The sequence below is a fragment of the Salvia splendens genome, chromosome 8 (assembly GCF_004379255.2).
Source record: "Salvia splendens isolate huo1 chromosome 8, SspV2, whole genome shotgun sequence".
Lineage (NCBI taxonomy): Eukaryota > Viridiplantae > Streptophyta > Magnoliopsida > Lamiales > Lamiaceae > Salvia > Salvia splendens.
The window spans coordinates 32,089,264-32,106,402 of record NC_056039.1 but is presented as its reverse complement, the minus strand read 5'-3'; the positions used below and the strand labels follow the sequence as shown (position 1 = coordinate 32,106,402).

At 36.1% G+C, this 17,139-nt stretch overlaps 1 protein-coding gene and 1 pseudogene across 1 annotated transcript; both read right to left on the bottom strand.

Moving 5' to 3' along the window:
- Positions 1 to 861: 861 nt before the first annotated feature.
- LOC121746091 lies at positions 862 to 4,207 on the bottom strand (annotated as a pseudogene).
- Positions 4,208 to 4,671: 464 nt separating this feature from the next.
- LOC121745627 (CSC1-like protein ERD4) lies at positions 4,672 to 8,190 on the bottom strand. The gene is made up of 6 exons (XM_042139609.1): positions 7,612 to 8,190; positions 7,230 to 7,375; positions 6,845 to 7,120; positions 5,859 to 6,703; positions 5,417 to 5,672; positions 4,672 to 5,308 (listed from the first exon to the last, which is right to left on the bottom strand). Exons 1-6 carry the CDS (start codon positions 7,880 to 7,882, stop codon positions 4,928 to 4,930), a joined length of 2,175 nt encoding a protein of 724 aa, XP_041995543.1. The 5' UTR covers positions 7,883 to 8,190; the 3' UTR covers positions 4,672 to 4,927.
- Positions 8,191 to 17,139: the final 8,949 nt, after the last annotated feature.

Here is a 17,139-nt window from a genome sequence, read left to right as displayed (position 1 = left end):
TGAATGCAATCAATTATCAATATCACCTATCAATAAAAAATAAGAATAAACAATTTAATATAAGTAAACTTTTGGCAAACTCTTTTGTAACTATTTGAAATCATTTTTTTAATGAATTGCTTTCTACTATGCTTATACCCCTTCCGTTCAAACACTAAAGTTGCTCAACAAGTATTTCGCCATCAAGAAAGAACTTCGCTTTTCTCCCTACAAATTTGAATAAACTTGTGTATATATGCTGATTGTTATACATTTAAGGTCTTATTGTCTAAAAATCACAAAGTTTAATTTTCTATGTCACACAATTTTTTAAAATCAATTCCGGAAATACTTTAAAGTTAGGATTTGTTGGCAAATTATATATGATATGTCAGTCAAAAAATCATAACTGACGCCACTACCAAGGAGTTAAACGATGTCGTCTATTCATGAAAATATTATCGTTTGGTCGAAAAACATCAACAATATATTGTGTAGTTAATCGGATTGTTTTGTCATGGAATAAATACGAACAAATCTTAACTTCATATTTTTTATTTAATTTTAGTCAATTTGTAAAGTTGCGGAACGAAAATTTAACCAATTAAGATATTTTAGACAGTTTGAACTAGATTAAATTAGTCTATCGATAGAACGTTATATTTGGACATGTCAAAACAGTATTATCTATTCATCAAAGAATCTTTTAAGTTTTCAAAGTTTCATATGCCAAGTTAAACATAAATGAGAAAAGTTTCAGCCACCAAAACATTTGTTTTATCACTCCATAAACAAACTGAGATAGATATATATATCATGTACAAAACTCAGTAATCTAAATCATAATTAAATACTGAATCAAACTCATAATAATCTTACATGTCATAATCCTTGTTCACCAACTCTCTTCGAATCCATCCCAAAATCCGAATTTCTACTGTGGTATATATCCATCCACTAAATGCAGATACGTCTCTAACATATGAAATCCTATCAAATTCAACCCCTTCTTAAGGTACGGCGATGGCCGGACGTCGACCTTCACCTCGACCCCGACGTGCGTGTCCTGCTTTAATGTCACGCGGAGGGTCTTTACCCCCATTTGGTATAGCTCGTCACCGAATGCGATGTTCCCGACGCGTGGGGCCGCGAAGGAGAGCATGCTGATGGGCAGCGCGGGGAAATTCTTCGCGGCCTCGTACGCGTTTAAGAGCATCTCCAATGGCGGACGTCCGGTCGGACGGCAGCGACGGGCGACCGGGACGTCCGCCATTGTGGCGTCGAAGGTCGGATACGGACGTCCCGTGAGGACGTCGGGTGTCCTCGGACGTGCGGGCGACGGGCGGGCGGACGTCCGCCATTGTGGAGTGGGTCGGACATCCGGGTCGGACGTCCGGTAATTAATTTTTTTAAAAAAAAAACTCTAGTGGGAAGGGCGGATTGTGCGGGGGATGTCCTAGTGACGAGGCAGGAGGTGTTTTTGGGATGTCCTAGTGGATGTCCGAGTGAGACATCCGCCCACTGGAAATGCTCTAATAGGCCCAATGCGCCCTGTGCCCCGTGATGGTTAGGCTCACTTTTTGCCCTAATTTGTTGTAGTGGTTAATTAGTCTTTTCACCTCGATCATGACTTGTTCTGACACGCTTGACTTGTTGTACCTCGAGGTATCACACTTTGAAGCGTAGATGCTGAGGAAGCCATGCTTGACCTTGGCGTCGGCCTGGCCGATCGGCTCGAGGTCGCTCTGCATATTGTCGTACCACTCTGCCGGCGCCACCGTGCCGCATCACGACACGACGATGTCGCGGCGCCCGATCCGCTCCGATTCGGCGTCGTCGCTGACGGCGACGAATCCGATCCAATTGGAATCGGAGCTCCATATAAGAAATGTAAAATCAAACATGGAGGAATAATTCTCAATATAGAGATAAAATGGAGAAAAAGATATTTCTCATTCAACAAAAACTCAAACTTACAAATAAGGGAAATCTATCTATTTATAGTTCTATGCAACACACTATACACACATGGACCTGATCCTACACAATCAAACCCTTATAACTAACTCTAACGGTCGACTCATTTACTAGCTCACTCCCACGTGTTTCTCTTTATTCTTCACGTTGATCTTCGCTGCTGCATTCTTCAATACTCCACGAATTGACCAATCGCGATTTCTCGAGCCATTGGGGGAGATCGATCTGAGACATGGCGTAGATGTATTTGGTGACGGAGTAGCCGCTGGAGGTAAGGCCGAGCTTCTCGAAGTGCTGTAGCGGCAGCTGCCGTAGTATTCGGAGTCAGCCGCGTCAGCGGCACGGACGCCTTCCTTGCCAGCGAGCACCGCTGCGGAGGCTTTTTTTTTTCTTTCAAGGTAAACGATTGAAGTTAAATGCTTATGATTGGCTGAAGTATATATTTGAAAGTGGCATCAATAAAATAATTAAACCATATATAGCAATAATAGAAACTGAAAGCAAGTAGACCAACTCCCCTAACGTAATGAAAAATCTTAAAATAGATATGTCATATGCAATGGCGGTTCCAGAAAATAAAATCCGTGGGGTCGGATATAATAAAAAATAATACTAATAAATATAATATTTAAATATCATTATATTAATTAGTGATGAAATAACTTTATACTCCCTCCGTCCCCAAAGAATATGTACTTTGGGGTTGACACAAGTTTTAATGTAAAATTGGTAAAGTAAGAGAGAGGTGGAGAGAAAAAGTAATTAAAGTATTGTTAGTGGAGAATGAGTTCCACCTCATTAGAGAGAAAAGACTTTGCCAAATTAGAAAGTGCATATTCTTGTGCGACGGATTAAAAATGAAAGAGTGGATATTCTTATAGGACGGAGGGAATATACAACATCGATTCTAAAATTTTAGCACCAAATATTAAATAGTTTAAAAAAATTAGTAAATAAAATATAAATATAATGAAATTTTAGTTGATGAACGAAAATTATAAAAATAATTATGCTTAGTTATCCAAAAAATAGGCAACCTATTTAATTAACTGCCCACTAACATTTGGCCCAAAGAATTTCACTCATTTAACCTAATTACTAAAGCAATAAAAATATTCCATCGTCTTTTTCATCCTTCCACCGTCAGATTATGCCTTCTCTGCAACTCCTCCCCTATTTTATTAGTATCGTTCCTCTATCCTCTTACTTTTTGAAAAAGGCCGAAGGTTTCGGGTGAAATTGAAGCTGCCGTGGGGTCGGAGGCAGAGCTGCACCAGATCAAATGTGAAAGATGATGTTTTCCGGTAGCGCCCGGTGGACCGCCGATGGGGTCGGCCGATCCCACGCGACCCCACCTGGGTCCGCCGCTGACTCATATGCATGTCGAGTGTTGTACTACTTCTTTACTACGTAATAAACGTTTTCCTCACTATCCCTAAAAATTTTCCGAATTTGACAGTAAAATATAATCTAAAATGAAAAGGGATATGAGTCTCTAAAATTTTGAACTTTGCCTAAAATTTGGTATTTTTCATGAATTTTGAAATTGGTTTATAATATCATGAATTTTGCATTTTGTTTGGTATTTCTCAAACTTACCAAAATAAGATATTTTTATCAAAATCTTATTTTACGTAGGCAACCGTGATACATTTTATGATATTTTAAACTCCTTTTTAAGTTCATAACATGTAAGATAAAAAGTCACGTTGAAAACCATGTTGATTTAATTATGTCAAGTATGAAAAAAAAACCTTGTAAGTTAGTCAATATAATACTAATAGACATGTCGTAGGAAATACCAAACAAAGTGCAAAGTTTATGATATTATATATACTAATTTTAAAGTTCATGGGAATTACCAAATTTTAGGCAAAATTTATGGTTTTAGAGACCAATTTCCCAAATGAAAATATATAATTAGCATACATCTCTTTCTAACCTCTGCTTCTCAAAAGTCAAATAGTTCAGCAGCTAAATCAAGAACATACTAATAAACAGGAAGCGTGCATTATTCCACTTCTGGCAACTCAAATCCATTTATTTTTATTTAAAACATTATTTTGAATTTATTCGGATTTTAAATTACTACTCTATAATTTTAGTCAATCATGTCTCGTATCACACTCATACTACTAGTTTAAAGCACAAAGATTGGGCCTTAGAAAATGAAAATCAATACTCCCTCGTTCTCACAAAAATAATCTTCTTTTTCTAGTTTGTGTCATCCCACATGATAGTCATCTTCCATTTTCGGTAAACTTTTCTCTCTTATGAAGTGGGTATCATTTTCTCTACATCTATCTTATTTTATTAATTTTGTATTAAAACTGTTATTTCCAAAATCTCTATTTTTATAGAAGAGAGGGAGTATTTGTCACATAAAAGACTAAAACCTATAAATAAGGTAATTCGCCAACTCAAAAGAAAAAGAGAAAAATAGATCGAAGCCCACACACGCTAAGATGCTCAAATTTAAAAAATGGGTGTTCGGTGTCCCACAAAATTTGGATGAACAACATCCTACAACTGGTACAACTCAAGCAGTTTATTTAAAATTATTACTATTAATTATAATTCCTCTTACTAACTAATTAAAAATTTAATCTTTTTATGTCGGGCTTAAGCCTTAAAGACTTTCATAAAGGAAATATGTGGAAAGCAAATTTCTGCAAAACATAAAAAAAAGAGGTTATTTCAGAATTGAGACCATAGTAATCAGGAGAAAGGGAAACATTTTTTTCTCTAAATTCCACGATCACAATCACAAATACACACCAAATTCTGGCAGAGAAATGACTGAAATCGATAATTAACAAATTTTCTAGCACTACATATACCACAGCTTCTCAACAACAAACCTAGTGGAAAGTGGAAACAATGAACAAAAGGCTAGAACAGCTCTAAGAGATAATACAAAACCTAAGACATGTAACATACATCCAACAAATTCACAAAATGGATAAAAACCTCAAACCACAGAACCTGGTCTAGAAACGTGAACCAAATCATTTACGAACTGAACATCATCGGTCCCCTTCTCTGCGCTCAAGCTACGTGCGAGATACGACCTGAGCACGCCTTCCAAGTTGGGAATGTCCTTCAGTTCCCGGCAGGCAACGTCCAGCGCTGTCACCTGGAAGAAGCGGTAGTACTTCATCGTGCATAAGTAGATGAAGAGGAGGGTCAAAATAGGAAGTGGGATCAGAACTGGGCTGTAGATGAACTCCTTTGCACTGAAGTAACCGATCATTGTGGCTTGATACAAGAGCAACGATGCTGCAATGCGGGTGTACATGTGGGGCCACATCCGGCCGTAGGTCTCGTATGCAGGCACGTAAACTTTGAGCACCTGTTGATGGAAACCAGAGGCAAATGCAGGGTTAGGGGTCAGGTAAACATGTAAATATATATGACCAAAACGAGAAGCATTAGCAGGAGGAAGAATGAGGAGAATCACCTGATTCCGTAGAATGAGCCATCCCAAACCAAAGTACAAGACTCCGAATATAAGGATAATCGGAGCTATGACAGAGTAGCAGAGAACGATTGTAAGAATGAGCATGTCATAAGGAAATCTAGTCCCATATTTAAGATCTCCCGGAGCCCAAGCTTCTTTCACTTCATCTTCAGTCTTGCAGAGATACTTCTTCTTTAGATGATATATTATTAAAGGAATGATTCGTGATAACTCAAGCCCATAGCCGACAAAGAACCTGAAAGCACAAAGTTAGTCGAACATTGGAGTCAGTCTACTAGTCATCGAGCTGAAGATACATTGTCATGGTGTTGATATTCGATTACAACACAGCAGCCGAACTCATAAAAGAGATTATGTCACTAAGGTAATGATAATCAAGCAACAAAACCACAACTAGTTGAGAAAGGAAAAGGATTCTTACTTCAAAGCTACAAAAGTCAAGAAGAACGTAGCACTTCCTGGAAGACTTGCTGCTAGTACATCGAATATAGAGTTTGGATCATCCTGAATAGTTTTCAACGAATCGAAAAGCGTGTGACCAACTGTGACACCAATAAATACGTTCAGCACCGAGAAATAGAAGTACTTCCCGGAGGCGGCCCTTTCTGCATGACTCAGTGAAGGTATGCCCTCAGCCTTGGAAAGGAACAACAAGAAACTTGGCAACAGTGCCAAGAATATTATAAGTGCAAGCTGAGGCAAGTACGCCCCGAGGATTGTCCTGACTGTAGCCTGATCCAACACTGGTTTCAAGAAAGGGAGCAACTTCTTCAAGTTATCTAATGTAGTCAGTGCTGAAATCAATCCAATTGGTATCATGTAAAAGAAGATGGTGAGAAACACTATGAAATAGACAAGGTATTGCCGAATCAGTCTCTCGTAGAAATTCTTGGAAAGATAGTCCCACAGTAACTGGCGGGCCTCAGGAGCTTCCATGGCAGTCCATTTATCCACCATTGTATCATGCAGACATTGTGCAGCGGATGCTGCAGATACCCTGTTATTGAAGAAAATCACAGCTGCAGATTGCTGTTTGTCTTTCATGGCGATCTTTTGCTCAGATTGTAACTTTGGAACCAACTCCCTTATCTTCTCATTATAGTACTCTATTGCATCAACCTTGTTACCTACAAGCCCCATAAAGCCAGTTTTTGTAGTAGGCCTCGATCCTTCAGGGCTAGTAGTCCCTTTAGACCCGGCATATATGGCTTCTGAACGCGCAAGCTTCTTTCTGTATCCTTCCAACTCTGCAAAAATTTTGTTGGGCTGAACAAAAAGATGACAAGTTACAAAATGTGATATGAAAACCAAATGCTGGGTGAGAAAACATGACATCCTTATACACACACCTACACAAATGAATCAATACATTGATGGAGAGATGCAAAAGAGTGTCAAAGCAAGTACCACTTTGTTGTCCGTGATCACCATTGACTTGTAATACGTATCTGGATAGATTGCCTTAAAATACGAGTCCACCTGTTCGTTCCTGGTTTGACTGTTTTGGAGAGGGGGAATGTCCCGAACAAGAACAGCAAACTGCTCGTTCTTGACTTCAGACGACATAAGGGCTTCGGCCCTCATACCGGAAACATGCCGGTATGCGCGCCACAAAAGGTAATATGTAACGAAAGAAACCCAATATGTAGCTGCAACAAATGCCCATAGCCGGTGGCTCCTTTGCTGTAACCACAACATAATTCAGATGCTATTAAGCACATACATCACTCCACAATACTAAAATGATCATCAGTAAATGCAAAGGCGAAAACGAAAAAGGGGGAGTATTAACTGCAATATGCGCCATGGAAAGCTTGTCAAGTTCATTGAAAGATCCTTCAATGGCGGTTTCATTGGCAGAAATTGTCTTCTCAGTATAAGCAACAGGAAGAAGCACAGGTAGAAGGATAACACCAGACAAAACCAGTATTCCTAGTGCTGCACCAGATCCAATAAAACTCAACACAATCAGTCTAATTCACAAGAAAAGCAAACTCAACAGAGAAGAATTGCAAAATTAAATAGATCTAGTCTGCAATTACATCCCCAACTACCAAACAATAAGCCTAATTTAAATCTACATTAGGCTAAAACGAAGAAACCCTAAAATTCGATAATTCACACTAATGTAGCTTAAGCAACCACGCGAAATAGTTCACTACAGAGAGATATACCGGTGGAGAGGTAGACGAAATAGACGGCGGCATCAACGCCGGAATGTCGGATGACATCAGCCTCAGTGGAGGAGAAAGCCTCTTTGATCCAAGTGAAGGGGTTGCGGGTGAGGCGGATTCCCTCATAGGGCTCCATCCCTCTGATGATTCGATTCGGGTAGTAGACGACGTGGTTGCCTGGTTTCCTCGAGAGCCATGTGAAGATGAGCATCAACACCACGAAAATGACAAACGACGTCCCCAGCGACGTCAGGAACGAGCTGAAATCCATGGCGTTGAGAATAAGTAACCGTTGGGAGAGGCAGTTGGCAAATAGTGGGTGCTTTATTTATAGCAGGAGAAACCAAGCCAAAATATCTTATCGGCAAATTGATTTTATTTCTGTCAATTTTTTCCTTTTCTCTTTTCTCCATGCAAAGAAATGGGCTCCTAAATTGTGGATTTGAGGGTTTGAACGAAGAGTTTCAGATGAACGGTTTTTTGTCGTTTTCGTGCGATTTTACTTTATTTTTAATATTATTATCTGGATTTCTCCGACACACACACACCGGGAAAGTGTGTGTAAAGTGAGGAGGATATTTTGAGAGGGAGATTAGTGAAGGCAAGCCGGATTAAGAGGGAGGAAAGTGAGGAGGATATTTTGAGAGCTTCATGCTTAAGTTTACTAAACTACCCTTTTTGCTAGATTATATCGAGGAATGTTTGTACTTCAAGAATCGCGGATTTTGATTCTAATCGGATTATGATTTCAAGAGAGTGAAATTATAATTGCCTTCACAGGTTCGGTTTCAGTGTTGGTGGCCGTTTCGATTGAGTTTTTATCAATTTTCCATATTGATCTTGCCCCAAAATCGATAATTAATCTTCTTTTACAGTGTTATATAGAAATGATGATTATGATTTAACCATACATCCTTGGTTATATAAAGTAATATAATGAAAATAGAACTTCTCCATGTTAGATAAAGAATACAGTATTTTATAGTTATCCAACTTGTCATAACAGAATGCTAAGTATAGAATTTTGTGGTTTCTATTAAGTATAGAATTTAATGATTTCTATCACCAATGGGATAGGAGTATATAAGTAGCAATGTAGCACTAATAAGTTGCGTGTCAGAACATTTAAACTAATATAATTATTATATTTACTTTTTTTCATGAAAAAATATTCTTCAAGGGACGAGATATTTGAAAAGATATTATACATTTTCCTATTTTAAAGAGATATCTTTACCTCCTCATCAATGAAAATGTAAAATCTTATAATTATCATATTTACCTTTTTTCATGAAAATCTATTTTCAAAGAAAAAGATATTTGAGAATGTATTAGACTTTATGTTTTTAATGTATTTTATACTATTATTTCATTTTTAAAAAATAATATACCTTTTCATATACTTTTTCCTTTTAAAATATATGATTTTTTAGATAGCTATATTTCACTTTTTAATAAGGTAAATTCATGATATACTTTTTTTATGTAACTTCTTCTCTCTTAACCAGAACTAAGGTAGAGATTAGGAAAATTGAGTTGCAAGAAAATTGAGTATATCTAAATAATCATGCTTTAGTGACTTCAAATATAAAATCCATGTCGACTATTCTATTTGATACAACTTGAAATTCTACGGACAAATCATTGTTCAGTGAGGTCACCAAATTGATAGGTGTGTTGAATTGATAATTACGTGTCTCATGTGTAACATACCGTGTAAAGTACTCTATCGGTGTTACTATTATTAATTGCATTAGAATAGGATACTACATTTAAGAAAATTGTGTTGGGTGTAAAGTAATAAACTATTAAAATTAGCTAATTTTAGAATTTAAAATATTAAACTATTTGGCCAGACCACTTATAGTTGATAACCCCAATAACACATACTCTTCATCTCAGATGGTTTGAATCACAAATTTGATTTTGGATTCTCATTTTACTTGAATTATTTCTCAGATTATTTCTAAAATCTTGTGAAAGAAAAATTTAAGTAATATAGGATAGACGGAATGCTAAAACACTTAGCAAAGATTTATGGTAAAAGAAAGTCAGCAACACGGGATACGAATGCATATATTTAATTTTTTTATTTATGCCAGACCCTAGTTTGTTGTCTAATTAAAGAAAAGATTAGCTTTAATCTTGGAATAAATTAGATTACTAAAAGTAATTATAAAGTAGGATAATTTAAAATGCGCCATCAATATGTCAGTATGTCTCGCTTGTTTTTTTTTCTTTTTTAAATTCAAAGTTACTGTTCCTCTTTTTTAAAAATCCTATCAAATTGATTTTTTACTTTATTTTTAAATTGCTGGTAGCCCTCGCTTTTCACAAAGTCGCCTTGCTTTATGCTTTTATTTATTACACTAAACACATTTAATTTCAAACCATGCAGTCAGTATGTCCATATATTATTATATAAATAAGCTATAGATATTTTTCCGTTTTATTGATTAATCTCAACTGTCAGTGAGACTCCACCACACTCAATAATGCGTGGAACCTAATTGTCCACACATCGATCAGAAATAAAAATAAATGACAAAGTTTCTGAAACAAAGAAAGTAAAATAAATGACAAAGTTTCTAAAATGAAGAAATTCAATCAATAATCATATCAGTATCATACTTTCAAGTTGAACCATCAACTAATACTTTAAAGTTGAACCATTAACAATAATTTCGTTTATTCACTTACCAATCCAAATTTATTGCATAAAAGTAAAACAACCATGCAATATTTATGCTTGATACGCTACAAATGAAATCTTGATGAAGTGAAGACCAGTAACACTGTAACACAGAGAAATACTTATTACAGCTATTCCACTTTGCCGACACCAAAAGAAATGCGCTGGCGAAAGCGACACATAAGCGTGGGCCCCTCAAAGCAAGATAAATTATCCGCTATTTGCAAACTCGTCGGCAGTTACTAACAGCCAAATAGCCTGCCACGTGTCTTTGCCATCCGTCAAAATTTTGGGACCATTTCCAATAATAAAATAAAGTATTAAATGAATATTCAGGCTCCAACATTAGGCCCATCACCATCAGTCTTGTTAAAACAGGAAAACGAACAAAACTGTTTTGTCCAATGTCAAATTGCTGGTAGTGTCCATTTTTTGTCACCATACATGAAAAAGCATTTAAATCATACAGTAAATACCTACAATATTCACATCTTTTACACTAACCATAGTCATATGCATTAGAAGCACTTAAATCGTAAGCACGACTAAGTGCTCACATAACTACTATTGCCCTAAGTTTTGCCGGCGCAAGGCAATGTGTCCTCAAACAAACGACAATATGTAGCCAATGGTGGATTCAAGTGAAATCAAGGGTTGACCAATCCAATCCCCAATCTTCAAAAACTCAATTCAAATTGATACAGTTGTTACCAATCATATGGTACAATAACTTAACTTCAGTCTAGGATTGGGTTGAGATTCATTTTCGTTCTTCCAATGCCAATGAGGACTTTTTCACTATGTAAAACCTTACAAGTTCTGATAGGAGTAAAAGGCTCAAGACTAACGAAATAGAACATATACTAGGAATAAAGGATTGAAAGAACAGAAACTGTAAATAATTGAATGGAACTAACGAAAGGAATACAAGAAAACTAATCCTCACGAAGGAGGCCGATTCTCACACAGGAGGTCACGGTAAAAACTGTCCAGAATATTAATCTCTCCAAAGATATCAGCGACTCCTACTGACCCACCTTATATAGGCGGCTAAACAAATCTACAATAATTCAAATAACAATAAAATCTCTGAAATTGAACTAACTAATCGGGTGAGATAATCTTGGGATTTCCCCACTAACTGCTTCCCTATTATTCTGGCCAAATCACTCCCCTCCAACCAACATCCGTATCAACTGCCTCACTCTCGAAACAGCCTTGCCCTCAAGGCTCAGTTAAAATTCGAAACACATCACTGTGTCCGGTGGAGGTTCAAACTCATACTTTCGGGTAGTAGCCAGAGCATCGAACCATAGAAGATTGCCAACTATATGTAGGAATCGCAGCATGACCAGATAGGAGAATGGAGCGCCCACTGATGAAATTAGGGAATCCGAAAAGGGAACCACCATGGGTGCGGACTGGTGGCCAGCAGCAGGAACTAAACATCGCAGCAAGGCTGGGAACGGAAACCAAATCTGCAGAATATCGGGGTTGGCAGACAGCAACGGTGCTGCCACCGTGGCTAGTGTAGGTAGTGTGGTAGAAGGTGGTAGAGTCCTACGGACTGGAGGTAGAAAGGCATGCTGTACTGGAAGGGGCAGGGGCACACTATTGTCTTTAGTGGTACCGAGATCAGGGTGATTTGTAGACGTTTTAATAGCTAGTATCTCGTGATGGGCTGTTGTAGGTGGACTAGAGGGCAGTAATGGTGCTGTCACGGTGGGTAGGATAGCTGTAGTATTATTGTTGGGTGTGGGTGGAATTTTTGGCTGGTTTTTGGCAACATGGACAGTAACAATGGTATCGTCACTGCTGTACTTAGATGAATTGCTAGTGACGTGGCTGTCTGATGGGATGGTATCACCAAAACATTTCAAGAGCTCTTGAACAAATCTGTCACACGATAAAGAGGGGCAGTGAAGAACGAGCAATTGCTTCCATGGCTTGGCTGGTCCGTCTATGGTGGGCATGGCGACGTCGACTCGTCTATCCGAAGGTGTTTTGTTGAGGAGGAAATATTGGTTTGCCCGCGCGAGCCACACGAGGACCTCGAATCCATCAAACTTCGGAAAGGTCATCAATTGGGAAGCAAGAGAAGCTCGAAATTCACATATGAAGTCGTCTAACTTAGCACTCAAAGCCTCAATTTGATCTACCGTCTTTTGGGACTGCAGCTTCATCACTGCTATAGCCTTCTCCAATCCGTTGAGAGTGTTCACCATAATTGTTCACCGCACCAAATTGATAGGAGTAAAAGGCTCAAGACTAACGAAAGAGAATATATACTATGAATAAAGGATTGAAAGAACATGAACTGTAAATAATTGAATGGAACTAACGAAAGGAATACAAGAAAACTAATCCTCGCGAAGGAGGCCGATCCTCACACAGGAGGCCATGGTAAAAACCGTCCAGAATATTGATCTCTCCAAAGATATCAACTACTCCTACTGACCCACCTTATATAGGCGGCTAAACAAATCTACAATAATTCAAATAACAATAAAATCTCTGAAATTGAACTAATTAATCAGGTGTGATAATCTTGGGATTTCCCCACTAACTGCTTCCCTATTATTCTGGTCAAATCACTCCCTCCGACGCTTCACCTTCGACCGTTAGGTTAGGGGTCCGAGTCATTTTGGGGTAGATGGGGAACCATCGTCGATCTTCCTTTCAAAAAGGAAAAAAAAACAACATCCTTATCAAGTTCGGTTTCTTAAATGCTATTGCATGTACGTAACCCCTTTTTTATTTCTTTTTATAAATAGTTGAAACTAATTGACTCTATCACCAAACTAAACCACCATTTATTTATTAAGTAAACAATAAAAACCAATCCAAATATAACTAAGACCATGTGCGACTCGGTTGAGGCTCGAACCTTCGAGCGCAAAACTTAGCATCATGCCCAAATTGCAATTGAGCAGCAAAAACAAATGATGTTAACATGAAGATTTATTATCCTTTCAGACAATCAAACGACTCGGAATTGATCACCTCCTACACTATATACTACATTTGCTAATACACCACTATAAAGTGGACATGTAAATTTATATTGAGGGAAAGAAAATCTATTTTTAACATAATCTCTTTAGCCTTTCCGTGACTTTCTCTCTTTTGTTTTCTATTTCTAATATTTTAATCAAAGTAATTGTGTTATCTCATTTTAAAAAAAATACTAATAATATCACATTGCTACTTATTATGAACGAATTTATTATTAAGATTTCTACTTAAGCCAAATGATTTATTCTCAATGATTTCATAGCTATGATATACCACATGCTAAATACCGAGGATGTATAATATAAGCATTTTTATTATTTTAAAATATAAAATGGCAACATAAGTTTTTAGTGATTGTTTCAAAATAATTTTTCTTTTATTATTTTCTTAATTTTTCATATTGTATTGAAACAAATTTCACGATATAAATGATTCCTATAAAAATAACAAATATTGCATGCCTCTCTAAAGTTCATGTGCTTTAAGTTGTTTAGGCTATATATATCATATACAAAAAATCATAACTTTTCACATTATTTTCTTCGCAAAGAAGAACACATTCGTGTATAAACAAGTGTATTTGCTTAGATTATAGAAAGACATCGTGTGGCTAATTAATTAGGTTTAAATAGATTCATAATTCATAAACTGATCTCATAATAAACATAATTCTCTTCGTAATAAAAAAATTTAGAAATGCTAATTACTAATACAATTATTTATAAAATGAGTTTACACATTTAGATTAAAAATGGTAAAGAGAGGAAATATGAGAGAGGTTGTATTGAAAATGGATTCTACCATAATTATAGGTTCCACATGTCCACTTTATAATGGTGTATTAGCAAATGCAGTATATAATGCATGAGGTGATCCCTTCCGCGAACGACTACCCTCTTTGCTAACTCAATAGAAGAAACTAAAAGGAAGAATAAGAATAATTGAACCCAGGGATGGAACTAGAAAAATAAATTAGTCGGTGCTGAAAATTTATATATAATAATATTATTAAAAACTTAATTTATATAAAATATAATTTGATTTATTTTTTTATTTAATTTTAAAAATCAAAACCGAACTAAAAAACAAAAATTTATGTGTCTTTTAAAAATAAAACCTAAATTCTATATATTCCTTAAATTTAGGCACTTTTGATTTTAGAAAAAAAAAATTCATTTTTAATGAGGTAAGAGTATTATTATTAAATAAAATTTAAATTACTTTTTCTTTCTCTCTCTTATTTTATCAATATATTTGCGCATTAGAATTCATGCGCTTTTAAAAATTCTTATTTTTAAGGGATAGAGAGAGAGAAAAATAACTTAAATGAAATATTAGAATCAAAATAAATCAATAAACAGAAGTATTAGAATCAAAACTAATTTAGTTGTTGTAATTTAGGTATTTATCTTTAAATTTGATTTTATTTCTTTAATAAAATCAAAAGTAACTTAAATCATAAAATCTATATAATTGATGATTAGATCGATGGAGATTGTGTGCAAACTAATTAGAGTGTTGTATTTGAATTTTATCTATGAAATATTAAGGTGAGGAGATTGAAATTATAGTGTGTGCAAACTTTATACTCCTTTAAGAATTAAAATTTTGACAATATGGTGACAACTTTCCACCCTTGCTTAAAAATTAAAAATAAAATGGGAAGTAAAAAAGTAAATTAAAAGAAGAGAGCAAAATTGATGAAAAAGAAATTCTCATTGGCTGCTTGGCATGCCGCATGTGGGTTTAATTATTTAAACTTGAACTTATTTTATTATAGTACTATTACAATTCAATGAAAATTTGTTAAATAAATACAATAAAGGTTAAGGCCCAGTAGAATAATAGTTGAAGCCCATTTACTATCATCTTCTCCCCCAAATTTTTTGGGCGGCGCAAAACTCAATCGTGAATAGTTTGGATTCGGTGCCGGAGCGCACGGGCGCCGGCGCGGAGGGTGACCAGTGGTGGGAGGCTTCTGGGACCGGCCAAGCCCCCGCTCGAGCGGTGGCTTGGCCACTGGTGTCTCCATCCCTGATTGAACCCACATTTAGCACAGTGCAACAATAAAATGAAACTCAAATGTAAACTAATGAAGAATGGAAGAGCAAAATTACACAACTATTTTATACACTATGCTTTAAGGATAAGAGTTCCCACAAAATTTAGGCATTGAGCAATCTCTTTCATGGCATTAGTATTAGTACTACTAAAGACACTAGATGACTATCGCGACACTGTACAACATCCTATATAGCTCACTTGAGCATCGGTGAAAGTAAGGGTAAACCTTAAGACCATGTTTATCAGCAACCCCCAACCCAACCCAACCATCCACTTTTTCAATATTTAATTCATTTTTATCTCCTCCACATCATCTTCCACATCATTAATATTCACCCAACCCAACCACACATATTTTCATGATTTATCAATGACCACCCAACCACACTATTATATATTTATTTTTATATTATTTTTAATACTATTATTATTACATCAAATACTTATTATTATAAATTTATCGAAAAACGTAATAAAGGACAAACTAAAAATATAATATCCTCATCATCCTCCATAGCTAGCAACAAGGGAAACTAGAAAATATGAAATTCTACTAAACAATAAGGATTATAGGAGGAGAAAAGATAATATTTTTTTGTGCAAAACTATAGCAAATGTGGTCTCTATATATAGAGGAAGAAAAATTATGAATTTTGGTATAAATTTTATAATTTTTTAATATAATATATTAAAAATATATTAATTATTAAAAATAATAATATCAGCCAATGAAATTGTGTCATTTGGCACAATCTCATTGGCTGAGGGGTGAAAGAGGTGGAGAGACCTCTCGGTCGGTTGGAAGAGAGAAACGGACCTAGGTCCAAGAGAGAGAGACTCTTGTGTCAATTAATTTTTTTTTTAATTGAATTTCTGACGTGGAGGTCGACCCTCCCACGCCGATAAACTTAGTCTAAACAATTAGCTAGATACGATGATGAGATACGCTTTTCCACTTGCCTAGGTCTTGTGTGAAAGTGTGTCATCATTAAACATAAGGTTATTACTCATTGACAAAATCTTGGACCGGAGTTGCAGCAATGGGGTGTGTGTAATGTACGACTTGCCTCAAACATTACAGCAAGTCAGAAATGAGAATGCCCTTTCAATAGATTGTCACATAAAAATATCATTTCTCTGGGGGATTTGTAATGTGCACTGTGGTCACTGATGGAACAAGAAATTTAAACACGTCGCGGGGGATGAAATTTAAGAACACACTAATAATAAAAAACATGTTTACATATAATATCCTTACAAGACATGAGCTATTGGTTGACAAGGTCCTTTAGAGATGTATTCTCTTTGAATGTGATCCCTAACTTGAACATTATAATCAACAATAGGTTTGTATAACCCCGAGTCACTATTTATATTTTCCGAATTAAAGTCAAACACTTACAATCATCTTTATATAAGTAAAATAAATGATCATATCAAACTATGTCAAAGTCAAACTAATAAGAAATTATATAATGACTCACTTGTTGTTTCATACTCTCAATTAACTAATACTTTTATCATCTACTCCTATAATTTAGGATGTGAAATTGGGAGTAATATTTGGGCTTCCAAATTAAAGCGAAATTGGGCCAAGTGAGTATAATATTAGTGGGTAATAAAAATAAGTGCAGAAGCCTATAGCTCAATATTTAATTCATCTTCATACAAATTGACTGGGGCGGAAGGCAACCAGTGGAGGGAGGTTCCAGCGCAGTTATAGGTGGAAATGGAATCACTCCATAAATTAAATTTTC

Coding starts and splice junctions, on each gene's coding strand:
- LOC121745627 (XM_042139609.1), bottom strand. CDS start 7,882: ATGGATTTCAGCTCGTTCCTGACGTCGCTGGGGACGTCGTTTGTCATT. Junction 6,704..6,844: donor TGATCACGGACAACAAAGTG/GTACTTGCTTTG, acceptor CTTTTTGTTCAG/CCCAACAAAATTTTTGCAGA. Junction 5,309..5,416: donor GGCTCATTCTACGGAATCAG/GTGATTCTCCTC, acceptor TTCCATCAACAG/GTGCTCAAAGTTTACGTGCC.